This window comes from Petaurus breviceps, unplaced genomic scaffold, assembly GCF_028583685.1.
Source record: "Petaurus breviceps papuanus isolate PSGF00001 unplaced genomic scaffold, PetGlider_PUasm1.0 90591, whole genome shotgun sequence".
Taxonomy (NCBI): Eukaryota; Metazoa; Chordata; class Mammalia; order Diprotodontia; family Petauridae; genus Petaurus; species Petaurus breviceps.
This window is the reverse complement of record NW_027187280.1, coordinates 5,654,423-5,680,725: the sequence shown is the minus strand read 5'-3', so window position 1 is coordinate 5,680,725 and position 26,303 is coordinate 5,654,423. Positions and strand designations below refer to the sequence as shown.

The 26,303-nt window shown below is 45.2% G+C and overlaps 1 protein-coding gene across 1 annotated transcript in view; it reads right to left on the bottom strand.

Moving 5' to 3' along the window:
* PLCG1 (phospholipase C gamma 1) overlaps positions 1–15,756 on the bottom strand; it is a 59,206-nt gene extending 43,450 nt beyond the window's left edge. Inside the window, exons 1-3 of the mRNA XM_069063593.1 lie at positions 15,608–15,756; positions 14,664–14,783; positions 14,085–14,438 (exon numbers count right to left, since the gene is read on the bottom strand). Coding sequence (XP_068919694.1) covers positions 14,085–14,304 — 220 coding nt within the window. The 5' untranslated portion in view covers positions 14,305–14,438; positions 14,664–14,783; positions 15,608–15,756. The remainder of the gene's footprint in view (positions 1–14,084; positions 14,439–14,663; positions 14,784–15,607) is intronic.
* Between the last annotated feature and the right edge of the window lie 10,547 nt (positions 15,757–26,303).

The window sequence follows — 26,303 nt, the reverse complement described above, 5'->3', positions numbered from 1 at the left end:
GGACCTGGGTTAGGATCTGCTGGCCTCAGACACTTAACATAAAAACTAGCCTTGTGACCTTGGGCAAGTCACTTAACCCCAATTGCTGTAAAAAAAAAAAAAGGCAAAAAAAAACCATTTCTCTAACTGAACTAGACCCTTCTGACGACCTCTGTCTGGGAGTGAGAACATTTCTCCTCCATATGCCTCCATGTTCCTAACATAGGGCACTGGACCTGAAATGCTCAGCAAATATGGCTGTTTTAGCCAGGGCTCTTTACTGATTTGCACAAATACAACATTCCAGTTGCTGTACTTGCCATCTCCCATTCCCGTTCTGTCCTGCCCTCTTTCTGTATTGTCTCCCATGGACTCTTCTCCCTATCCTTTATCCGTCCCTTCCTTCAGGGTCCACTGCTGGTACCAGCTTCTCCATCCAGCCTTTCCTGAACCCTCCCCTCTCCCCAGCAACATCCCTGTCCAGTGAAATCTCCTAACATTTTGCTAGGACCTCTCATATGTAAGTGAATCATCGTCCTTCATGCCACACTTGGCATCTGAGTATGTGACTTCCCCTTATTAGAATATGAACTTCTTGGGAGCAAAGACTCTTTTATCTCTTCATCCCCTCATGCCAAGCGTAGTAATTTCCACAAACACATATTGTGTGCTGACCTGAATCAATAACCGAGATCCTCTCAGATAGGTCAAAAGTTCTGTCTCTGTAAATCAAACCTGAACCTCAGAGAGGCCATGTCTCCTAGGTCCCTGCCTGCTTGTTCTGGTCATTCAGGAGTTTCTATATCACTCTTTCGATAGAAGCTTGGTGGCAAGCCACTTCCCCTTTGCAGAGGCCTCAGCTTCCTCATACATAAAAGAGCTGGACTACAAGATGTCTGAGATTGCAGGGTAGAGTCAAGCTCTGGAAATGGAAGGGACCTCAGGAAGCATCACTTCTGGATCTGACAACCTGTGGTCTAAGGGGCTCCTCTAGCTCTAACCTTCTACGTCGTAAAGTCACATCTAGTTTGGACATCCCGTGTTCTAAGGTCATCCAAATGCTAAGTCTGTGCGTCTTCTAATCCTAGTGTCTCTTCTATAATGGGGACCCTTCTGGCCTGGCACTCAGCATCTTCCTGTGGCTCTTCTGAAACAGAAGAGACTTTCCCAATGCTTAAGTCCCTGTCTCTAGTCTACATTTTACCTGTTCCTAGTCCAGGGATGGAAGCCAATCCTATATCTTCCCACCTCAGCTCAAGTACAATCAGACAAGTCAGGAAACACAATATGTAACTATAACCTCTAAACTATCACACAGCCTTCTGGGACATTTTATTAATGACTTAATAATCACACCTAGATACATGCTGGCAGGGAGGGGGAGTTTACACCTTTCATAGACTCATGCCTGTAATGACATTTGGTCCTCAATGTAGTGGTTTATTCAATGGATGGCCTCATTAGGGCTGTTAGTGTTAACTCATCTCCATTTCATGTTTGGCAAAATAATAAATTCCATCCCTCCTTACCCACCCCCAAAAGATTAATTTTAGAAGGTTTTATAAACACCCTTTTAAAGTGCCTAAGAGCTCTGGGTGACTGACCAGCAGCCATCAGTTAAATAAACAAGTGAATAGGTTGTCTCACCCTAAACAGAGCTGATCTTAGCTAGAGCAGAGAAAGCTAAGAACTTGAAGAAGAGTGATGTGGGGGAAATGGTTGCTTTCAGCGATCTTAACAGCTGTCCAGGAGAAAGAAGAGCAGGCTTCTTTTGTCTGGCCCCAGGGGCAGAACTTGCCTTTCCATTCTAGCCCCTAGGGCACCTTTGGAGAGGAAGAACTGCCGTGGCCTTCAGGTCAAAGCTGGCTCCTCCAATGATTGTGACTAGCTGAAGAGGAGAAGCAAGGGAGCAAAGAATCAAGCCTTCTCTCCTTTCACCAGACCTAAGATAACAACTTGGAGCTTTCAGACCAACATGTCCAAACCTCTCACGCTTGGCCTCAGTTAAATTTCTGAAACTACATGGCTCACCTCCCTCAAGGACTGTAGTCCTCTGGGTCACCTAGGGCTAGTCCCCAAACCAAATCACATACACTAGGGAGGAAGTCACAATCCTAAGCTTGTAGGAGGGAGACCAAGCCTGACCTGAAACATCCACCTGCCCTCCAAAATTACTCCAAAATTCATTATCTTTGGAGAACTGAGTTCATCCAACTGAGGGAGACCAATCTTTAAGCCAAACCTAATCCTACCAGGCAAAGTGATGGAGACTCAAAAAAAAAAAAAAAATGGGGCAAGGGCAGGTGGAGGTGGGAACAAGGTATGAAAGAAAAAGCACTGAATCTTGAATCAAAAGATTAACCAGGCTCTGGCCACTGATTAGCTGTTGTGACCATGACTAAGTTGCTTCCCCTCTCTGAGCTACCTCCAAGAAGGTTGGATTAGGTCAGGGGCAGGAAGTCTTAACCATTTTTGTGTCAGGGATCTCTTTGAAAGTCTACTGAAGTTTATAGACCCTTCTCAGACTAATATTTTAAAGTCAAAATAAAATACATAGGACTGCAAAGAAAACCAATTATATAGAAATAGTTACAAAAAAAATTTTTTAAGCTCATGGACTCCAAGTTAAGAACCCCTGGGCTAGATATCTAGACTATTTAATATTCCCTCCAGCTCAAAATTCTGTAACCTTATGAGCCTATATAATAAACAAATGACCAAATATCTGAGCCTGGCATTTGAGGCCTGTACCATCTGGCCCCTTGGGATCTAACAGTCTGGACGTCACACAGTTTAGTACTGGATAATATGGCATCTTGAACAGAGATGAAAATATATTGTCCCTGCTATATGTTAGACTCATGGCCCCAACTAGATTATGAATTCCTCAAAGGCATGCTGTCCAGATAACTCCCCCATCCCTTTCCCAGAACACAGACAAGGCCAGGCCTCAAGAAAGCCTCAAAGACCAGAGGAGCAGGTGAATAATTTCCCTAGAATGCTGTCTTACTCCCCAAGCTCAGTTCCCAGATATCAGTACCACCCCTGCCCAATGCAATGCCTCCTCTCCCTGGTCCAGCCACACATCAAGAGACCCGGATAAAGGAGGGAGCCAAGAGACTCCTGTGCTCCCAGGTATGCTGAACTTGGGACCCTCAGCTGACTGTTAAATTTCCAGTGTAAGCATTTACCCCTTAGAAATCAGCAAGATAGATATTAGGGCATGATTTACTGTTCTGTTGATAGGCTAGATTTAAGAAAGTGACTGAGAAAATAAAATGTTAATAATGCAGATTATTTGTGGGAAAAAAAATTTTCCTCTTAACTTTAATTATTTAATGAATAAAAAACTAGTTTTCTCTTTCTTCCCCTCCCTTCCACTGGGGAAAAAAGAAAACCCTAGTAAGAAATATTCACAACAAAGGAAAACAAATTTCCTTTATTGCCCATGTCCAAAAAAGCATGTCTCATGGTACACCCTGAGTCCATCAACTCTGTCAGGAGGTGGGCATTACGCTTTGTCCTAAGTTTTCTGGAATCATGAATGGTCATTGTTTTATTATCAGACTTCTTAAGCCTTTCTTCCCCCCCCCACCCCCCACTTAGGAGTATTATTTTATTTTTTCCAATTACACATATAGTTTTCAACATTCACTTTTATAAGATTTGAAGTTCCAAATTTTTCCCCCTTCCTCCTTTCCCTCCCCTCTCCCCAAAATGGCAAGCAATCTGATATAGGCTATATGTGTACAATCATATCAAGCATTTTTCCACATTAGTCATGCCATGAAAGAAGAATTAGAACAAAAGGGAAAAATGTAGTAAAATCTTCATCAGCCCAATTATGCACATGCTCCCCACACCCAAACCCAGGCTGACCCTCCTCATTCTCCCCACTTGCTGATTTCTCTTCTCACTCTTCCCACCTCCTGGCCCTCAGATTTTCCACTTGCCCACCCTCTTTCCTAGCACAGAGCACCCCTCTAATATAAGCAATCTCCTGATCCCTCTCCTGAAGCTGGCTCCGACTGGTCCCTGGCCCCTTCCCCTCACCAGTCTGTGCCCCCCTCCACCCTCTCCAACAAGGCCTCTCCTAATCTGAGCTCCCTGGGGCCCCACCCAAGACTCCAAAAGGGTCCCAGGGGGGTTGTTTACAGAGTATTGTTGTTTCTGGGGCCAGGAAGGAAGCGGCACCTCCTGTCGCCCAGGGTCTTGGAGTCCAAACACGTGTTATAAAAAAGGTCCCCTCCGCTGGCCAAGACTGGCTCAAAGAGAGTAGGAGCCAGCCAAGGAGGCCAAAGTCCATGTTTTCTGGGAGCCAGAATAGTCAGATGCTCCAGACTCCAGCACTTTTCAGAGGATTCCCAAACATCTCCTTTCAGAGGAGGGAGTTAGTTCATTCTCTGTATTTGCATACCTTGGCACAAGCAATTACCAAATGCTTGTTGTTCGATTGATTGATCAGCTGAGAGTATTCCAAGACTGAGGACTCCTAGTAATATATGGTGAAGTTGTAGATGAATCCATAGTACAGTGGAAGGAAAGCTACATTTGGAATAAGAGGACCCAAGTTCAAATCCTAACTTACTACCTATGGGAACTGGGCAAGTCATTAACCATTCTAGTTAAGTGAGGTGATTGGACAAGACTGACCTCTCTAAGATTCATCCCAGTAACAGATCAAGGAACTCTGAATCAAAAACAGACATCTCACAGGGGCAATTAGGTGCCCTGGAGTCAGAAGGTCCCGAGTTCAAATCTACACTCAGATAGCTACTGGCTGTGTGACCCTGAGCAAGTCACTGGACCCTAACTGACTCCAAAAAAAGAAAGAAAAGAAACAGGCACCTCACAGTTCCACCATGCTTGCCTTCTGAGAAATAACAAAGCTTTAGCAAGAAGCTCCCCAGACCTGTAGCTTCTGCATCTCAGACCCAAGTCTCCCAAGCCCACAGTTTTTACTCCATGGCCAGCTCTAGTCTCAGCTCCAGCCCCTGCTGCCTGACATAGGAACCTTCTGTACTGTCATCCAATCACAACAGGATTTGAGAGACCATCTAGTCAGACCTTCTCATTTTACAATTCAGGAAACTGAATCCCAGAAAAGAAAAGGGGCTTCCCCAAGGTTACATAGCCAGGAAGTGGCAAAGTAGGGACCCAAAGGTTGGGCTCCTGCCTTCACAGTTCCCTTGGGCAGCATCAGCAAAAGACAGCAAAGTCCCCAGGTGGCCACTGGGCATATAACTAAACGTCCAAGCTTGACCAGCTAACCTAATCAGTGTTGGAGCAAGGACTTAAGCCCAGGCCTTGATTCCAAGACCATGTTCCTATATCTGACAATGGGATGGGCTGCCTACCCCTCAGGGAGCTTCCTCTCCCCAGGAATACCAGGAGACTGGAAAGTCATCTGAGATAATGCAGAGCCTGAGAAGTTTCCAGTTCTATAAAATGAGAGGGGTTGGTCTAGAACACAGATAGGCAACCTGTGACCTCACAGCCACATGTGGCCCTCCTCAAGTGTGGCCCTTTGACTGAATCCAAATTTCACAGAACAAATTCCCTTAATAAAAGGATTTGTTCTGTAAAACTTGGACTCAGTCAAAAGGCTGCACCCGAGGACCTAGAAGGCCACATGTGGCCTCGAGGTCACAGGTTCCCCACCTCTGCTCTAAGATGACCTCCAAGGGCTCTTCCAGATCTAAATCTATACTTCATATTTATTTGTTTGTTTGTTTGTTTCTTTATTGGGCATGGCCGACGCAGGAATTTATTTTGTTTGACTACATGTTTGTAACGGGTTTTGTTTCTCTTTCCTCCTCAAGGGGGAAGAAGGGAGGGAGAAAGGAGACTATGGATCTGAAAATAAAACTGAATTTAAAATAAATAAATCCATGCTTCCATGAAGCTATGAACAGAGCAGTAGACTTGCAGTAAAGACCTGGGTTTAAATTTGACCTCAGGCACATATTATCTCTGTGATGATAAGCAAGTCACAGCCTCAGTTTCCTCAGCTATAAAACAAGGTAGCACTATGTACACCTCGAGGGATTATGAGGAAAGTACTTTAAAGTATCAGTTACATGAATTATTATCATTACAGTTATTATCCAAACAAATCCCTGACATAATAGGACAAAGTCTTCATGGTACAGAAAGGGCAGAATACACTCCCTGTACCTATGGAGCCTGAGACTTAGCAAGTCCTTAATAAATATTTATAGAGTTGAACTAGATACAGCTGTTTCCAATCCCTGCCAGCCTCCCACCATCCACACAACTTTCCCTTTCTATGCCTGACCTTGAGGGTCTTTAACCATCCAAACCAGACAGGAAGGAGTTATTAGGTTCCAGACCAGATCCCTAACAAAACTGGGGCCCTGCCAGGCCACCTTCCCTCCCTCCAGTTCATCCAGGGTTGAGGTCTTTAAAGCCACTTCTTACAAGTTAAATCAGGAAGGGGCAAAGAACATATGATTAATCCCTAGGACAGAGGCCATGGCCATGAGGAAGGAGGCTGGAGCTTCTGCCACAACACAGGCCACAGAGGCGTCTCTTATTTTCTACAAAGCAGCAGTTAATGTGTTCACACAGCATTTCTCTGCAGGCAGGGGCAGTTAGCGACAAGTCAGAAGGCAACTACCCTGGGAAGGAGTTAACACTGAAAACAGATGAAAACCGCCTTTGGTCCCGAAGAGACAGGCCTGGAAACATCCCTTCTTCCAGTATTTGGAATTACAAAAGGCCTAGAACCACAAAGCTGGGGGGGGGGGGGGGGAGCAGGGGGAGGAACTTAAGAGGTCAGCCAGCCCAACTCTCTAATTTTACAGAGAAGGGAAAATGACTTCCAGGATCACTCAGTGAGGAAGGGGGAAAGCTGGGACCTGAACCCAGGTCTTTTATCTCCACATCCAGAGTTCTTTCAATTAGAGTATGAAAATAATGGGGTCTACTTACTCAGGCACCAGAGTTCCTTTGTGAAACTTATCAGTCAATCAGCCAACATGCATTAAACACACTCTTCTATAGAAAGGCAGTGTAGAGAAAGCTGTCAGAGCCAGGGAGACTTGGGTTCAAGTCCCATCTATGAACATACCAGTGAGACACCAGACAAGTCATTCATCTGTTGGTGCCACTGGCAACTCTATAAACTGCAGAGAACGTGTCTGCCCATATGTTCCAGCAAAAGAGGTTCCTTACTGGGAGCTCCCTATACTGAGGAAATCCCAGAGAGGGAGGGAGGGAGGGAGGGAGGGAAGGAGAGAAGGAGGGAAGGAGGGAGGGAGGGAGAGAGGGAGAGAAGGAGGGAGGAAGGGAAGGAAGAAGGAAGGAAGGAAGGGAGGGAGGGAGGGAGGGAAGGAGGGAGGGAGGGAGGGAGGAAGGAAGGAAGGAAGGAAGGAAGGAAGGAAGGAAGGAAGGAAGGAAGGAAGGAAGGCAGGCAGGCAGGCACTGGAGATACAAAGACAAGAGTGAAACAGCCCCTGCCTTCAGGCAGCTTATAGTGTTCTAGGAGGGAACATATACATGTAGAAGTATCAAGAGAATAATTCAATACAAAATAATTAAGGAAACACAAGGGTTGTGGGGGGGAGGGGAGAGGGAGAGTTGGGAAAGGTTTCATGTAGGAGGCATCGCCTAAGCTGAGTTTTGAAAGAAATGAGGGACTCTTAAGACGTCATGCTGTGACTTAGCTTGTCAAGCTGACCCTGGGCTAGGGCACTTCATCGCACACACACTCTTCCTTCACACAACTCTATTGAAAGCTAGGAAGACAAGAGGCCAGGGGTAGCAGAGGGACATGCAGAGTCCTAGACAGAAGAAGAGGAAGAGCATTCTCCAGAAGTCAAGAGGGCCTTTTCAGGATTATAATTCTTCACCTTAGCCCCAACTACTCAAGACCATGACTTTGGACTCATCACCCATGACTTCCTAAGCATTTTTGTATCACCAACCAGCCCACCCCTCCCCCTTTGGCAGTCACTCTGGTGAAATTTCAGAATTACATTTTGTAATGCATAAAATTTTAAAATACAGAAGATTACAAAGGAAATCTATTATACTGAAATATAGTTATCAAGATTTTAAAAAAATAAAACAAGTTCATACACCCCAGGCTAAGATTCCTACTAGGGTCACCAGTGATAGTCAGATGCATTGAAGACATCCAAAATCCCCAAGGTGAGGACTACTCCAAGGAAGGCTTCAAGTCTGGGACATGAGCACTGGGGTTCCACACATGAGTTCAAGATACCAAATGCCACCCAGCTATGACTCTATCGCACAAACACTCACACATACACAGACAATGCCTTACACTGGAAAACTGTGATGTGTCAAAGACTATTCAGACCACTCACGTTCACCACCTCACTGGAATTTCCCAGCAATCCTAAGACTTTACAGAAGGGGAAATGGAGGCTCAGATATAGGAGGGGATGATGGTCACTTCCTCTGTGAATGAAGGAAGGAGAAAACTCAAGAGTCTTCTGAACCCTAGTTTAGGGGTCTTTGAATTTATGCCACACTGTCCTTCAGCATAGCAGAGAGGAGAGTCCTGGCCTTGGAATTAGAACTGAAAATCAGTCGGGACTGATTTTACTGCTGACAAGCTCTGGAGGTCACAGACTTCCAGTCACCTCCCTTCAGTTTTATGTACCGTATAAACAAAAGGGGCGAACTAAGATTTTGAAGGTCTCTTCTGGCTGTCACAATCAATGAGCCTTTCCTTCTATTTCATACAATCATACTCCAGCTTTTATAATTACCCACAGATACTCGGAACACCCAAGCATGGGAGTTCACACAATGAGCATGTTGGGGCTGGAGCTGTGAGGGAATAGAGAAAGTTAGAAAACATGGAGGGTTACATAAGAGAGCAGGGCCAGGCTAGTTCCAAGGAGACCCCAGTGGACCTGACTGCCAGGCTGAAGGCGTCCCTAAGTAGTCTGATCTTTGCTCTTTCCCAGGCTTGTTTCACACTATCCCTCACTATACTCTATACGGCAAGCCAACTGGACAACCCTCTATCCCTAGACACACACTGTGCCCTCAATACCATCAAACCTTTGCTCAGGCCAGTCCTCCTACCTAAAATGCCATCCTTTCCACTCTTTGCTTGCTGAATTCCTACTCTCCTTTTTTAAGTCCAACTCAAATACCACCCCTTCCCAGATGCCTTTACTGACTCTACTCTACACTGTCCCTATAGGCAACTACTTTTTCTTCAGATCTCAAAAAATATTTATTTCAGGTTTCTCTGTCTTTTATTTTCCCCTCAAAACCCACCCCTCTTCCAAAGGTCCCTACTTCTGTTAAAGGTCTTCCAGGTTCATAACTTGGATGTTACTCTCTACTCTTCATTCTTCCTCACCCCCACTCCCCCTTAATCCACTGATTGTCCAAACCTGTCATTCCTACTGTTGTGGTTCAGGGGTATGAAGAACCCCAAAAAGACAGGGCAAAGGGCATGGGTCTACCTCAAAAGAATTCAACCACTCAAGCCTTCTTCAGTCAAAGACGAAGTTTACTGAAACTCTTGTTGGAGTGGATGAAATTCTTAGTAAGCCTGCACTATTTGTGACAAGGGTCAGATTTTAAAAATCTGAGGTAGGGACAAGGCTGGTGCTTTTATAGAGGAAAAGACTGTGGGAAGATTTGGATGGGATTAAGGAATGACAAATAGCCTGGGGTGACTTGGTACCTGAGAGAGAGTCTAGATGGGATTAAGGATCGGAAGTAGCCTCTCCAATCTGACCCCTTCTTTCTACTCACATAGCCACCTCAACTGTAATTCAGACCCCTTGACATCTCTCCTCTTACCTCCTAAGTGGCCTCCCTGCCTCCAACTTCTCTCCACTCCAGCCTATCCTCCACACTTCAGCCAAAGTGATTCTCCTTAAATTCAGATGTGACTTCAGCCAAAGTGATTCTCCTTAAATTCAGATGTGACTTCAGCCAAAGTGATTCTCCTTAAATTCAGATGTGACTCCAAGTCCCTCCACTGCTCAACAAGCTCCATAGCTCCCTACTTCCTAAAGGATAAAATATAAAATTCTCTGTTTGCCTTTAAAGCCCTTCACAACCTGGTCCCAACCTTTTATTAAGGCCTCATTATACATTACTCCCCTCATTACACTTTGCAATCCTGCTAAACTGCTTTTTTCTGTTCCTCACACATAATAATCTTCCATTCTTGTGTCTTTGCACTAGCCTTCCCCCATGCCCATAATGTACTCCCTACTCAAGGCTCTCTCATTTAAGGGCTACTCAAATAACTTCATGAAGCTTTTCCTGATTCTCCCCACACATATTGCTAGTGCCAAACAACCATGTATTTAAGGGGCAGGTAGGTGGCACAGTGAATAGAGACCGGCCCTGAAGTCAGGAGGACCTGAGTTCACATCTGGCTTCAGACACTTAACACCTACTAGCTGTATGACCTTGGGCAAGTCACTTAACCCCAATTGCCCTGCCCTCTCCCCTCCAAAAAGAAAAAAAAAACACCCACCCATGTATTTATTCTCTATATTCGTTCTACATAGTTTTAAGGAGGCACATGTTTTCTCCCTTGTTAAAATAAAGGCCCTTTGAGAGCAAGAATCATTTTCGTTCTTTGCTAGGTCTAGAGCCTAGGAGAAGGTCAACATTAGGTACTTAATAAAAGCTTATTGGATCACAGTGTACCATACAGTTATTATCTGTGTTTGTGTCTTATCTTACTAGACTGTAAGCTTCCTGAGGGCAAGAATCCTGGAGAAGCACATCATGCCATAGAGTGGAAAGAGCCCAGTATGTGGAGGCAGAAAACCTGGGACTGAAACCTGACTCTGAGACTTAACTTATTATCCATATGACCTCAGTCAAATCACATGACTAAGGGAACACAAGATTTCAAGCTGGAAGGGTCCTTCCATACCACCTCATCCAACTCCTTGAAGTTTGAAATAAAGCAACCAAGGCCTAGGTGAAAACCCTGGAGGCATAAAGTTTCCCTGGTACTGGCAAAGCGAGGACTCAAACCCAGGTGTCCGGGGGTGGCGCAGGGTGGCACCGGCCCTGGAGTCAGGATGACCTGAGTTCAAAACTGACCTCAGACCCTTAGCACAAAAACCAGCCCTGTGGCTTTAGACAAGTCACTTAACCCCAATTGTCCTACCTTCCCCCCTCCAAAAAAAGCAAAAACAAAACAAACAAAAAGCCAGGTGTCCTGACTCCAAATCCAGTATTCTTTGCACTACACCAGGGGTGAGGAACCTGTAGCCTCAGGGCCACATGTGGCTTTCTGGGTCCTTGGGTGCAGCCTTTCAACTGAGTGCAAATTTTACCAAACAAATACTTTTAAGGTGATTTGTTCTGTTGAGTTTAGATTCAGTCAATGGGCTACCCTTGAGGACCTAGAGGGCCACATGTGGCCTTAAGGCCAAAGGTTCCCCACTCCTACACTACACTATGTTTGGCCTCACTTGTAAGACGGAGGGAAAGAGGAAGGAAATAAGGATTTATTAAGCACTATGACCAATTGCTTCAGAAATATTATCTCATTTAATTGTCAGAACAATCTTACCTACAAGATGGGTTCTATTATTATACTGACTTTACAGGTATGGAAACTGAGGCAAAGGTTAAGTGACTTACCCAGGGTCATAAAGCTACTAAGTGCCAGGCCAAATTTGAACTCAGGTTTTCCTGACTCTAGGCCCAGCACTCTGTGCACTTCAACACCTAGCTGCCTTTAAACTAAATCACTAAGAGTCCTTCCAGCTATAAATCCTTTGAACCAATTTTGTATCTTCCACAGTGCCTGGCAGAGTACTCTGCATATAGTAGCCATTTAATGTCTCCTGAATTAAACTGGCCTCCAGTGGACCCTTAAGAAGCTATTGGTAGCACAGAGGAAAGGGCACAAAGGATTCATGAGATCATAGGTTTAGAGGCAGAAGGGACCTTGGAAATAATTGTGCACATGAAGAAATAGAGGCACCCCAAGGTTAAGAGACTTGTCTGAGGTCTCACATGCATTTACAGAGACAGGATTCAAATGCAGCCCCTCTAAATCTAGCTTGCCATGCTGTTTGGGCATCTGAATTATAGACCCTGAAAAACGCCTGCTGAGTTGGCCTGCTAAGATAACACACTCAGCCATCCAGATCTGGGAGCTGCAGTACCGGCCAGGAACAGGTCTTCTATCTCACAGGTCTGAGATCCCCCAAACCCACATCCAAGAGCCCCATTTCCATCCTTAATACAAGGCACCCCCCCCCCCACTATGCTCACATTCCAGACCAGGTCACTCTACCCTCACTATTGCAAACCCCACCAAAACCTTTCCCCCATATCAAGCTCTATACTTCCTCAAATCGTCCCCGAAATCCTCAGATTCTGAATGACCTCATCCAACATCCTTAAACTATTTGTTGCCCATCCCTTCTCCCTTATCCTCACCGCCATCTCAAACCTTGAGGCACCTGGCTCCACCCCTACTCTCCCCAAGTCGGGTGCCTCTCTCTCTTCCCCCAAACATCCGTCACCCAGCTGCCAGCAGAACCTAGACTTCAGACTCATATATATCAGTCTAGTACTGGGCATCCCCTGGAAGAGCAATAGAAAAAAGGGCAAAGGCCCTGGTTCAAGGGCCTGGGAAGGGGGTACCCCTTGGTTTATAGGGTCTGACTGACCACCTAATGTGCCTAGAGCAGAGAAGCAGGAGCTCAACCACTTCAGTTCTCTTAGGAAACATCCCTCCTAAGACTCCTGTTTGGACCTAAACAGTGACAACTCTGTCTACAACATATAATCTATGCCATCCCCTACCCTCAGCCCAAATCTAGCAGAAGAGAAAAAGAGGCCTCAGCCCTTCTTCAGTCTACCACAACCAAAGTTCTCCCTCTTTAGGCCCAGAACCCCATTCTGAGACTCTTCCCCCCACCAGGTACTACCTCCCTGTGGAAGTTCTATGGGCATTTCCTTTGGGTATCACTTCTTGGCTCCCATCTGGAAGGAGGGAGATACAGTTCTAAGAAAAGTCCTGTATATCATTCCTACCACCAACCTCCACTGAAGCCAGATTCTTCCTCAAGGAGCCAACATACATGAGTGTAGACCAAAGTCAAACCCCTTGGACTGGTAAGGAGTACTCTTCCTTAGGGCCTATCTTGGAAAGGGTAGACAACACATAGGACCCACACTCCAAACACACAGAGACAGAGAAACAGACAGACAGATAGACGCACACACACACATACACCCTCCACCAGACTAGAAGGGCTGGATTGATCAGAACGCACCCTAACTGGGGGAGGTAGCCCACTCCCCTAACCAGGGAGTCTACCTTATGAACAGAAAACCCCCTGTAGGCCTGGCACAGGCTAGGCTGACATTCAGTGTTAGGACAAAAGGTGCAGCAGGAAGGAGGGAGCTAGGGGAGGCCTTCTCTTCCCTCCCTTTTAGGCCTTCCCAAACACTGCTTCCTTCCTTTTGGGATCGGGAAGAGGAGGGAGGTGGCGGAGGCAGGCGCCGGCAGGCTGGCCTGCAGAACTCCCTCCCCCCACAACTGCAACAATGTAACAACCTAAGCGATACAATGTGGCTGTTTCTTTTCCTCTTTAGGCCCACAGCACTGAAGAGCCAGGAGACAAAAGCTACCCCTCTTCTCCTTGCCTGGGGGGAACGGCACCCATAATACCTATCCTCCAACCCCGGGGTTCATTTCCCCCCACACACTCCGGTTATCCTGAAGGAGAGGAGCACACACATCTACGGCCTGGGCCTGTAGTCAAGGGGGTGGGAAGGTCTTTCGGAGCACCTGGGCCCAATTTTCCGTGGATGAATCGTCATGGCAGGCAGTACCTGATCCACGGCCTGCGAGACTAATAAAAATCGCTTGGCTAAGGGTGAAGGGAGTGTAACTAAGGCCCTTGGCCTCCGCCCCCTACCCTTAAGCAACCAAATTCTGAGAAGCAGCAGACGACCTCGGGAGTGAGCTAGAAACGCATAAAGTTTGCAAAAATATCTCCACCCCCGGCCCAGGACAAACAGCTGGACTGAACGATCCGAGTTCTCCTCCAACCAGAGAAAACAGGGAAGGGGCCAGGGCCGTGGCGGACACCTACCCGCTCCCTCGATTTTATCTGCCCCACGACTCCACGTGATCTGCCGGGTCTCCAACTTGACCTGGAAGGTTTTCCTCTCCGGTCGCTGGGATTTCTTGGAGTAGAACAAGGTCATGACTGTGCCCACTTCCAAACTCCTGCAGAGGTGCAGAGCCTCGGCCTCCGACGGGGCGCAGGACCCGCAGCCATTGGCGAAGGGGGCCCCCACCCCTGCCATCATTTCGGGTATCTCCTGCTCTCCTCCAGACCCGAGTTTGTCCCAAACTGCAGGCCGGGGAGCCCCGGAGGGCGCTCAGGAGGCAGCGTCCGAACAAGCGCTGCGTCTGCCAGCAATCCGCGCCGCGGCAGCGACTCCTGCGGGGGCGGGGAGGAGGAGGAGGAGGAGGAAGGGGCCGAGTTAACCAAGGAGGCGCTCGGAGACTGACCCCCCCCCCCAGCGCCCCGCCCGCGCAGACCCCGCCTCCACGGCCTGAACAAAGACCCCCCCCTTCCCGCCCCCAGCAGGTGGGGCTGTTCGCCCCCCACCCAGGCCTCGCGTCCTTCCCTCCCAGCCTTCCCCAGGCTAGTCCTCAGGACCACCTTCTAACAGCCCGCACTGTCCGGATCCGCCTCCCTAATCACTTGTCAGTCTTCCGATCTTGCGAGCCCCTGCATCGATTCGAGGCGGATAAGATGTCCCGAAAACTCAGGAAGTAATGGCTGAAAAAGAGCATCCAGAAGTGTATCACTCTGTCACACTCACAGACACACAAACATCCCCGAAACACAAAACCAGTCGCACACCCTTCGTACACCCTGAAACACACAGATACACACACAGACACACACTCTGAAATAGCCACGTACAAATAATGGAAGTCACATAGTGCAACAGTACCACACAAACAGTGGCACACAAGTCCCTGGACAGTCATACACAAACAGTCGCACAACTACTCAGACCCACCCTACAGCCTGAGTCAGTTTCACATCCCAGGCACTGCTGCTACCTGGGCCTGCCTTTCCCTGTCTCTCTTCCCTCTGCTTGAGTGGGGTGAAGAGAAATGGGGCTGTTGGGGGGCGGGGGGCTTTTGCCCCTAAATCAACACGTGCATTGGCTCCAGAATTGGGGGAGAACAGAGCCGAGCTGCAGGGCGGTTCCCAATCTGTCTGCCCCTGCCTCCCGGCCTCTCCCTGTCTGCCTGTGTTTCCCTGTCTCCTCTTTTCTCTCTCTCGGTCTTTTGGGCGGGAGCCCGGCAGGGTCTCCCAAGTGCCCTCGGGCTCTCGGGCCCCTGCTGCCCCCGGCCTCCCCCGCCCCACATCCGGTGGCGTTTGTAGCTCTAGCTGCAGAGGGAGCGGGGAGCGGGGAGAGGGGCTGGGCGGGCGAATAGGAACGAAGACGCTCCCCCTTTCCCGGCGCTCAGAAAGACAAAGCGGCGAGAGGGAGGGGGTGGGGGGAAAATCCAGCCCCTTAAAGGGACACAAGGCTTAACTCTGGGGGGAGGGGGATTCACCTAGACGTAGCTGCCCCCTCCCCTGCTCACCTGAGCGCTTCTAATTCAGCTCTGCAAAATGGAAAGGGAGGAGAAAGCTGTGGAGTAGCTGGTCGGAGAGCCCAGATACGACCCTCTCTCTTTTTCTTAGGGGGTAAGAGGGTGGAGTAAAGGACGGAAAAGGGGCTTGGGAAGGCGGGGCCACCTGTTGATTGGTCAGGGGGGTAACTGATTGACAAGCTCTACGCCTCCACCACCCTCTTTTTCCATTGAGTGGTGGAGGCGGCCCTGGCTAAGATCACTCCCTGGTTGTCTGGACCAGGCTTTGCCTACCTGTTCTTCCCGCCCCTCGAGGCTTGCGGATTGATTGATTAATTCCCACATCCTAGCCGGCTCAAGGCCTGCCTTCCCAGGTTCCCTTTTATGGTTGTCATCGGTTTAGGGACTGGACCTGTGATTTCAATGGAATAGAGAAGGCACCTTCTCAGAGTTTCTTAATCTCTTTTGTGTGTGCCGTGGTCTCCTTTGGAAGCCTAGTGATGTCCATGAACTCCTGAAAATAATATTTTATTTAAAAATTCATAATTGAAGGAAATTTCATTTTGAAGTCAATAAAAATATTTTTCTTTTCCATCCATGTTCACAGTCCTAAAAATCTATCCGTGGAGTCCTACCTCATGTTAAGAATGCAGTCCAAGACACTCAGTGCCTAATCACTTCAGGGTCAAATTGACAGTATGTATCAGTCAGGACTTGACCCATAGCTAGCTGTCTATTCACTAGGCCCCTGTGGTCTCTATCCTGCTCATGGATGTGGGCCAAAAATGTCAGAGTTGATGTTCAATCATTTTGTTGTTCTGGCATTTTTTTGGTCAAGTCCCGTTCTTTGTAACCCCATTTTGTTTATTTTAATTTTGGCAGAGATACTGGAGGGGTTTGTCATTTCCTTTTCCAGCTCATTTTACAGATAAGGAAACTGAGGCAAACAGGGTTAAGTGACTTGTCCCAGGGTCATACAGCTAGTCAGTCAGTATCTAAGGCCAGATTTGAACTCAGGAAGATGAGTCTTCCTGACTCCAGGGCCAGTGCTCTATCTGCTTCACCATCTAGCTGCCTGGTTCATTCCAACTCCAGATCATACTACATTGTGCCTGGGGCACTACCACAGCCATTATGGAAATTTCATCCAAAAGCCACTTTGTAGAACATGCCCATGCCAAGAATTTACCCCCAAGGCTGAGGTGAAGATTTCTCACATTCCTAAATTCATTTAGCAAACATTTATTTATTTATGGTCAACTGTTCAACTGATGCAGGTATACTGTACTAGGCCCCTGAGAAAACAAAGACAAAAATTCCTGCCCTCTAGAAACTTGTCTGCTATTGGACAAAAATCAGTAGAACTGTAATTTGACCAGAAGACCCCTAGCAACTGGGAGAGTATCAGGAGAGGCCTCAGGTAAAAACTGGCACTTTAACTGAGCAATGAAGGAAGTTATAGATCTCCAAAAGGCTGAATAAAGTCATGCATTCCAGACTTAAGGGACAGTCTAGGCAAAGCCTGGGAGATGATTAATCAATCGATATACATTTATTAAACGTCGACTATGTTCCAGGTACTGTGCTAAGTGCTAGGGGTACAAAAAAGAGGCCAAAGACAGCTCCCCCTAGGAACTTACAATCTAATGGAAGAGACATCATGCAAAACAAATATATACAAAGCAAGCTATATGCAGGATAATAGGAAATAATTAACCAAAGGAAGACACTGGAATTCAGAGGTGTTGGGGAAGGCTTCCAGTAAAAGGTGGAATTTTAGTTGGGATTTAAAAGAAGCCAGGGAAGTCAGTAGTCAGAGCAGAGCAGAGGAGAGAAAGCGTTCCAGGCTCGGGGGACAGATAGAGAAAATGCTGAGCGCTGAGAGATGGAGGATCTTGTTTGTGGAAGGGAGGCCAGTGTCCCGGGATCCAAGAGTGTGAAGGAGTAAGGTAGTAGGGAGCTAGGTTAGGAAGTGTTTTGAATGCTAAATAGATCGTTTTGTATTTATTTACTCCTGGGGTGGAAGGGAGCCACTAGAATTTATTGAGTGGGGAGTGGGGGGTGACAGGACTGAACCTGTGCTTTAGGAAAATCACTTTAGTGGCTGAATGGAGGATGGAGTGGAGTGAGGACTCACTCAAGACAGGCAAACCCACCAGCAGGCTCTAGCAATAATCCAGGTGTGACAAGGGTCTGCACTAGAGTGACAGCAGAGACAGAGGAGAGAAAGGGACTGATTCAAGGGAGATTGCAAAGGTGAAATCAATAGGCCTTGGCAGTCACTTAGATATGGGGAGGGAGGTGGGTAAGAGATAGTGAGGAAAACCAGGATGACTCCTAGGTTGCAAGCCTGAAGGGCCGGGAGGGTATTGTTGCCCCGGAAGGGGAAAAGGGGGAGACAAAGTGAATTCTGTTTTGGACATATTGAGTTTAGGATGAGTACTGTATATCCAGTTTGAGATGTCTGAAAGACAGAGATGTAATATTGGAGGTCAGCAGAGATTGAATGAAGCAAGATAGGCAGATTTGAAAGTCATCAGAATAGAGATGGTAATGAAAACCTTGGGGGCTGATGATATCAAGTGAAGAAATATAGAAGGAAAAGAGAAAAGGGCCCAGGACAGAACACTGAGGGTCACCTATGGTTGGAGAGTGGGATCTGGAGGAAGATTCAGCAAAGGAGACAAAGGAGCAGTCAGAGAAATAAGAGAACCAGGAGAGAAGGGAATCCTGAAAACCTAGAGAGAAGAGAATATTAAGGAGGGAAAAGTGATCGACAACAGTGTCAAAGTCTGAAGAGGGCGTAAGGAGAAAGATTGAGATGGAATGTGAAATCCGGGGAATGGCCAGTAGACAGTCCTGATTCTTCCTTCTCTACATACTTTACTGAATCATGACCCACCTCACTGTGGGCGCCACAGTATAGATCTGTCTCTGTTTCTGCATATATGTATTATATGTTAGGCATATATTCTCTCTGTTATATCATATGTGTATGAATGGATACATGTATGTATCGGTGCACATATATGTACATATATAATATACACATCTAAAATTGAACCTTCAAGAGCTGATATTATAATTATATATAAATATATATTTATATAGTATATACCTATATAAATATGTTTACATATAACATATATAAATAAATATACTTATATATGACATATATAAATAAATAAATCTGTTTTATGTAACATTTTATATATTTAAATATTATCTATTTACATGTAATTTTATATTTTTAATTTTATATATAATTATAATATATGTTATTTATACAATCAGCTCCCACAGGTTCAATGATCATCTTTATGTATATGACTCCTAAATCAAAACACCTAGTCTTGGGGTGGCTAGGTGGCACAGTGAATAGAGCACTGGCCCTCCGGTCAGGAGGACCTGAGTTCAAATCCAGCCTTAGACACTTAACACTAGCTGTGTGACCTTGGGCAAGTCACTTAACCCCAACTGCCCTCCAAAAAGCAAAAAAAAAAAAAAGATACCTAGTCTCTCTGCTGATGGTCAGTTCTGTATCATCAATTGTCATTCTAAATGGACATCATGAAATCACTTTGTATCCACATTCCCTCCCCTCCTGACTTCCCTATTTTTACCCAGAGTCTCATCATCTCATCCCGGCCTCGTAGGCTTACAAATCCAGTGTCATTCTCTACTCCTCATTTGCTTTCACCCCACATTTTCTTCTACCTCCCCCAGTATCTCTTGTATTCTACCCCTTTGTCTCCATTCATCTAGCCACTGCCCTCCTCTCTCCTGTACTATTGAAACAATGTCCTTATTCATTCCTAATTCCTAATAATAGAGGCTGTGATCTACAGGAAGGTCCTGAGTCTCACAGTAGATAAAGCGCTGGGCCTGGAGTCAGAAAGACCTGATTTCAAATCTGACCTCAGACACTTACTAGCTGTGGGATCCTGGGCAAATCACTTAACCTCTTTCTGCCTCAGTTTCCTCAATGGGAAATGGGAAAAATAATAGAATCTATTTCATAGGGTTGTTGTGAGGAATGTCAGCTGAACTGAAACTGGCCTCTAACCTGGAAATGGCCAGAGCAGAACAGAGCAGGCCGGAGGCAGGTGTGTCAGGGATTAAACAGAAGTTTAATTTATTTCAGAATGAGGAAAATGCTTACAATTGGAAGCCCCCTCCTAAGAAGAAGGGTTTGCTGGGGCAAAGGCAGGTCTTATATAAAAAACCACAAGTGGGCTGGACCACAGCACAATCATTCTTAGCAGTTACCATGGCAGGCTCATAGGTGGACAATGCAGGTGTTCCTGGGCCCTGTGGGAACAGTTCTTAAGTTCATTGTTTTAAGTCTTAAGGGTCATTTAGCCTTGTGATTATTCAGTGGGGTACAGAACCAGAGTTAGCATGGTAGGAACAGGAGTGCAGTATTTGGTTCAGTTACACAAGCACAGGAGTTTAGGAATTGTTAGTGTGTCAGGAGATTTTGATAGATGACTTTAGGCTGTAGTAATTTGATTCTCAGGTCCCTGGGAAACAGCAGGAGCTCCAACACATCTAAACACTTATCCATTAATATGAAAATCATAAATCCCTCAATGAATACCTGGTGTTGGTCAAAGCAATACATTTTGCCAGAGGATGAGATCATCCAGAGTACAAAGGATTGTTGTTAAGCCAAGTTCAGGGCACAGCCTACTTGATGGGCCTTAGCTCCCTGAAACAGGAAACAGGGTATCTCCAAATTCCTTGAAATTTCCCCCTTTTGGCCAAAGGAAGGTGGTCTGAAGGAACCCTACCCTTATGGCCAATAATGGAGAGGAATGCATAAGCCAAAATGCCATGAGAGACCAACTGGGCCAGTTTTCACACAAAATATATGGGGTTCTTGAGATGTACAATTATGAGAAAACTCCTTGCATCAACCTTTGGATCTGAGTTTTTGGTTAGCATAGCATAGGTCTTTAAACAGCACATAGAGATGGTCCAGTTTCCTAGCCATGCAGACCTAGGTTCAAACAATGCAATAAAGTTTTGGGTTTTTTTTTTACACAAGTCCCATAATTACGTAATTACGTTAAGCCAGGTACAGATCAAACTACATAGAGGGCTCACAATAGACTAGTTCTTAGAAGGAAGGTGTACATGTCACCAAAGTCACTAAGAGAACTTAAATATTAACATCAAGTCCCCTCTAACAGAAGCACTAAGATAACACCATCTCTTAGTCTTGGCATGGGGGTGAGGGAGTGGGTTACAAAACCAGAATAGAGTCAGGTAAGCACTTCTTATCCTGTAGAAGCCAGAGCCAAACAGAGCAGGCAGGAACAGTTGGTTAGGGGAACAGAGCCTGCAGAAAGGATAGTCCCAGATGTCTCATGTAGTTATCTGGTCCCTAGATATCTTTTCTTGGACAATAGGCTTTATTCTAGGAATAACTCTGGGGCTTCTCTGGTTCCAAATCTAAAGGTTCCTAGATAACTCTGGTTTTCCAGAGAATCTCTGAGAATTTCAGTTTATATATATTTGCTGTTTCTATCCTTACCTAAGTCCTGTACCTGATATGAGAGTCTTTTCAAAATTTAGGAAGGTCCAACTGTAAAATGAATTCTTCTGCCTTTTAAAATTACAAGACAGATACTTTTTTTTAATGGGAAAATAATTTCACTTTCTTTATCATTATCAATATAATTTATGTATAAAATCCAATTAATCCTTAATTGATGAAACTGTAATCCAATTTTTGAGAACTTATTACCAAAACACATTTAAAAAGCCTGATTTTCCATGATAAATAAATTTAGAAGCCAATCATATACATCTGTATATAGTTCTTAGAGAAAAGAGTCTATTAATCCTGTTGCTTTGAGGCTTCTGATTGCAAATGTTTTCCTCACTCTAACGTTAATTAAACTTCTGTTTAATCTCTGACACACCTGCCTCTGGCTTGCTCTGCTCAGCTCTGGCCATTCCCAGGTTAGAGGCTGGTTCCGGTCTGGTTGACAGGACCAAAAGAAATAATACTTGTAAAGCACTTAGCACAGTGCCTGGGACATGCTTATTCCCTCCTCCCTCCTTCTCTCCAGTCCACCTGTACAACAGGGCAAGTGATGTTCCGAAAGTACAGGTCTGACTAGTCACTCCCCTGCTCCAAAAGCTCCAGTAACTCTTTATTGCATCTAGGCTAAAGTGCAGACTTCTCTGGTACATTAAGAACCTGACTGGAACCTGGTTCCAGTCTATCTTTACAGAAAGTCATTTTTCCCTTTCCCACACTCTTTGATCAGGCCAAACTGACCCTTTTTTTTTCTTTGCTCATGCATGAGATTACACCTCTCTGTGCCTTTTTACAGGCTATTGTTGTGGCAGCTAGGTGGCAAAGTGGATAGAGTACCAGCCCTGAAGTCAGGAAGACTTGAGTTCAAATCAGACCTCACTTACTAGCTCTGTGACCCTGGGCAAGTCACTTAACTTTGATTGCTTTCACACACCCCACTCCACCCTCGAAAAAAATACAGTTTATTGTTAGCTATGATTGTAATGGGCCACTCTTGCCTTCCAGAATCTTTAGCTTCCTTCAAAGCTCAGGTCAAACCACCTCATATGGGTGACCTTTCCTGATCCCTGGGCGAGCCCCAGCTGTTAGTGCCTCCCCCCATTACTTTTTATTTACTTGACATATAGTTTGCATTTATCCATATACATAGAATGTTTTCCCCAATAGAATGTAAAATCCTTGAGGGCAGAACCCGTTTGTTTTTGTCCTCATATTCCTGGTGCCTCAAGCAGGTCCAGACACTTAGGAAGTGTTTAATAAATGCTTGCTGATTGGTTGAGTAACATACAACAAACCTGAAAAGGTCGTCTAGAACAGAGACTTCACCCCACATTCAAGTCAGTTCAATTTGACAGCCTTTGAATAAGTGTTACTAGCACTAGGCACTATGTTAGGCATGGAAGTTACAAAGACAAGAAGGAAACCCTTCATACCTCCAAAAACCTGCATTCTCCTGAAATAGGTAGAACATGAAAAAAAAAGTGCATATAATGTATTCATAAATTAGGGTGTGGTGGGAACCAAAGAGAGATTCAGACAAAGTTGTCCAGAAAAAATCGAAAAGGAAGAGAAATATTTTCAGCTAGTGGGGTCAGGTTGTAGGCTATAAGGATGGGAACCCTGGAGTGGTCAGAGATTCAGGGAAGGGGAGGCTCAGAGAGGTGAACAGAGACAGAACTTGAGGGAGCAGGAATGGACATATCGGTGAGGAAACCAAAGTGACAGATAGGAGTGAGATAGGAGACTGAGACTGGAGGTATCAAAGGCTACCATAGCCTCAGGTCACTGCAGTCTGGGACTCGGGTCTGGCTTGTAGCAAAGGACAGATGTGGAAGGCGCGAGAACCTAACTTTTACTCCTCGTGGTCTTTGTGGCCCTCAATAAGCATCTTGGGGCCACCCTTGCTCACAGCATCCTTAAATTTGGTGAAGGTATGTGTGAAAACACCCAGTTTGGGGTCAGCCTCACTGTAGAGCTGCATAAGAATGGCGCCCCCTGGAGGAGAATTTTCCCCACAGCCAATACCCTCTGAACATAGCATGCTGCCCCTCAAGAGGGAGAAAAGTCTCTGGAATAACATATCAACCAGTCTTGAGGACCAGTGAATTCCCAGCCCAGTGTTAGGTACTATGGGGGAGACAGAAGGAGGAAAATGGAATTCTGCCCTCAGAGAACTCGCACTCTGGTTAGGGAGATCTCAGATCTAGTAATCCATGAAAGAATTAAGGGTCATGCTTCCTGTGAGAGAACTGACGGATGTAGAAGCATAACGTGTGGGTTTATTTATTTTACTGTGTTTATCTGCCACAGAGGAAGATTTATTTATTTTTTTAATGAAAGGGGATTTGGAGGTTTGAAGGGAAAAAGGAACAACTAATAAGGAAAGAAAGAGGAGGAGGAGGGAAAGAAGGAGAAGGAGGAGGAGGAGAAAGAGGAAGAGGAAGAGGAGGAAGAGGGAGAGAAGGAGGAGTAGGAGGGAGAGAAGAAGGAGAAGAAGGAGAAAAAGAAGAAGTAGTAAAAGAAGAAGAAGAAAAAGGAGGAGGAGGAAGAGAAGAAAGAAAGGAAGGAAGGAAGGAAAAAAGAAAGAAATAAAAAAGAAAGGAGGGAAGGAAGATAGGAAGGAAGGGAGGGAGGGCAGGTGGGCTATGAAGTACTACAACAAAGAGGACAGGAGGAAGTTCAGAAGAAGACAAGTAGAATAAGCTTTGAAAGTAACATGTGGAATTTATGATATGTTTTTTGGTAACAGAGATTCAGTCTCAAATATAATCCATTGTTTCTGTTCTTTTCATATGGAAATGATCGTATTCATGGGGGAAACTGTCAAGTTTAGAAGTTTTAAAAAATGAGAATTTTTTTATGTTGGTGTTATTCCCACATGGTATGTTTGCTGTCAAAGATCTTAGACCCTGGTCTACACAATCAGGGAAGACTTCCTTTAAGAAGTGGGACGAAAGGTAATCTTGAAGTTAGGAATCTGTGATAGAGAGGAAAGAAGATCTTTTAGGCAGGAGAAAAGCAGGGGCAAAAGCCTGGAGGTGGTAACAGCCGTGCACAGTTTCATATTACCTTTAGGCTTAATTGCTATGTGCAGGAAGGAATATGAAAAGGGAGCCATGCAAGGGTGCAATAGAAGCATGTAGCACTCTACATAAGGAGGGAAAGCGGGGTGAGATAGTGGTACGGATGCAGATGCAAACGACAAGAAAAGAGCTTCAATAAAACATTAAGAAATAGACAGTCGAGAAAATTAGACAGAAGTTCAGAAGGGGAACAAACAGGCAATGTTGTTACTACCATGATAAATGTGATAGTAATCCCTTCCTCATCAGGGGCTGAGAGCAGGGTGCCCTGTGATCTGGAAAATCTGAATAGTATTTCTTGGCTTTCCCTTTGTGTAATGGGAATGTAAATTTTTAAGATCTTCCCTGCCCCTAGGCTAAAGTGCACCTGGAGCCTGGGGTGGGAGGCTTGTTTTTCAGTAGATACTTCTTGATTGGCCAGTGGGTCAATAAGGTTGTTACATTCTCTGAGCCAGGAGAAGGCTATATAAGCCCTGATGTGTAGCTTTGTTTTGGGGGCTCACTTTGAGAACTGTTCTGTGATTTGATCTGGATTCTGGGAAGCCATTGTCCAGAGCCCCCTGGCTTTGAAACAGATGTTGAAACCCAGATGTTGATTTGGTATGGATGTAATGGCTGGACAGTTTGGAAAGCTGTCTACTTGATCTGTTTCTGTCTTGATAATTCTGCCTGTATACTTTGAAGTTCGGGGTGCTGACCTTTTTCCCCTGAACGAGGTAAACGATATATGTTTGACTGATTAAAGTAAGCTTGTTAACCCATTTTGAGTTTCTTTCCTTTATCAAAGCAGATCCAAGAACCTATGTTGGCAGCAAACCCTGAGGACGCTTGGGGTGCTTGCTGCCACACTTTGTACCAGAGAAGTCTGAATTATTATGGCATTAAAAGATTAAATATGTTATTATACAGTACTATACATATGTTTTATTCATTTTTGAGTTTCTAAACCTTTTCTGTGTTGTCTCTTGGCCTTTGGCATGTTGTCTGCAGCTTCCACAAAACTCCCCAAAATTCCCATTTAATTTCTTATTCCAAGCCGACTTGTATCAATACCTTGATGGGGAAAGTTGAGATATGGAAAGGATAAGTGTATACCTCTTTTTTTCCCTAAGAACAAACTATATGTAACAGACAATCAGAGTTTCATATATAGTTTTCTCTCTCATCTTTTTTTACAGAAACATTCATGCTTATTGATTGTTAAATTTTTTATATGTACTCATTTTCCCTTTAAAATATTAATTACAGGTAGCACAATAAATAGAGCACTGGTCCTGGAGTCAGGAGGACCTCAGTTCAAATCCAGCCTCAGACACAAGATATGTGACCCTGGGCAAGTCACTTAACCCCAGTTTCTCCCCCCAACAAAAAAAAATATTAGGTGCACACATTTTCAAACTTTTTCAATGTATTGATTTGGTCTTCTGTCTTTTTTCCTCTTCTTTTTCTTTTTTGTTTTTAGGAAATATTATTTGTTATATGGGATGGCTCTCTGAAGGGAAGGAATATTGGGGGAACTATAGTGATAAAAAAAATACATCAATAAAAACTTAATTAGGGGCGGCTAGGTGGTGTAGTCAATAGAGCACAGGCCCTGGAGTCAGGAGGACCTGAGTTCATATCCTACCTCAGACACTTAACACTTATTAGCCATGTGATTTCAGGCAAGTCACTTAACCCCAAGTGTCCTACCTTCCCCCCTCCAAAAAAAAAAAAACTTAATTAAAAAAAGAATGTAAATTAGAGATAGTTACATTCTTTGTGTTTGTATCCCCAGTGCTTGGCATATCACAAGACTTAAATGCCTGTTGACTGATTGACAACAAAAGAAAATGAATAAAGAAGGGAAGGGCAGATTGGAAGCTGACTGTGAATGGCCTTGAATGTGTCAAGGGAGGTCCATGGTATAAAGAAGTCATCATGTCCACCCCCTTTGCTTTATAGATGAGGAAACTGAGGCCAGAGATAGGATATCACTTGCCTAAATTAATAGCAGATCCAGTCTTGGAACCCAAGTCCCCTGACTCAGAACCCACAGCTCTTTCACTGACCTGTCAGGAATGGCAGACACTAA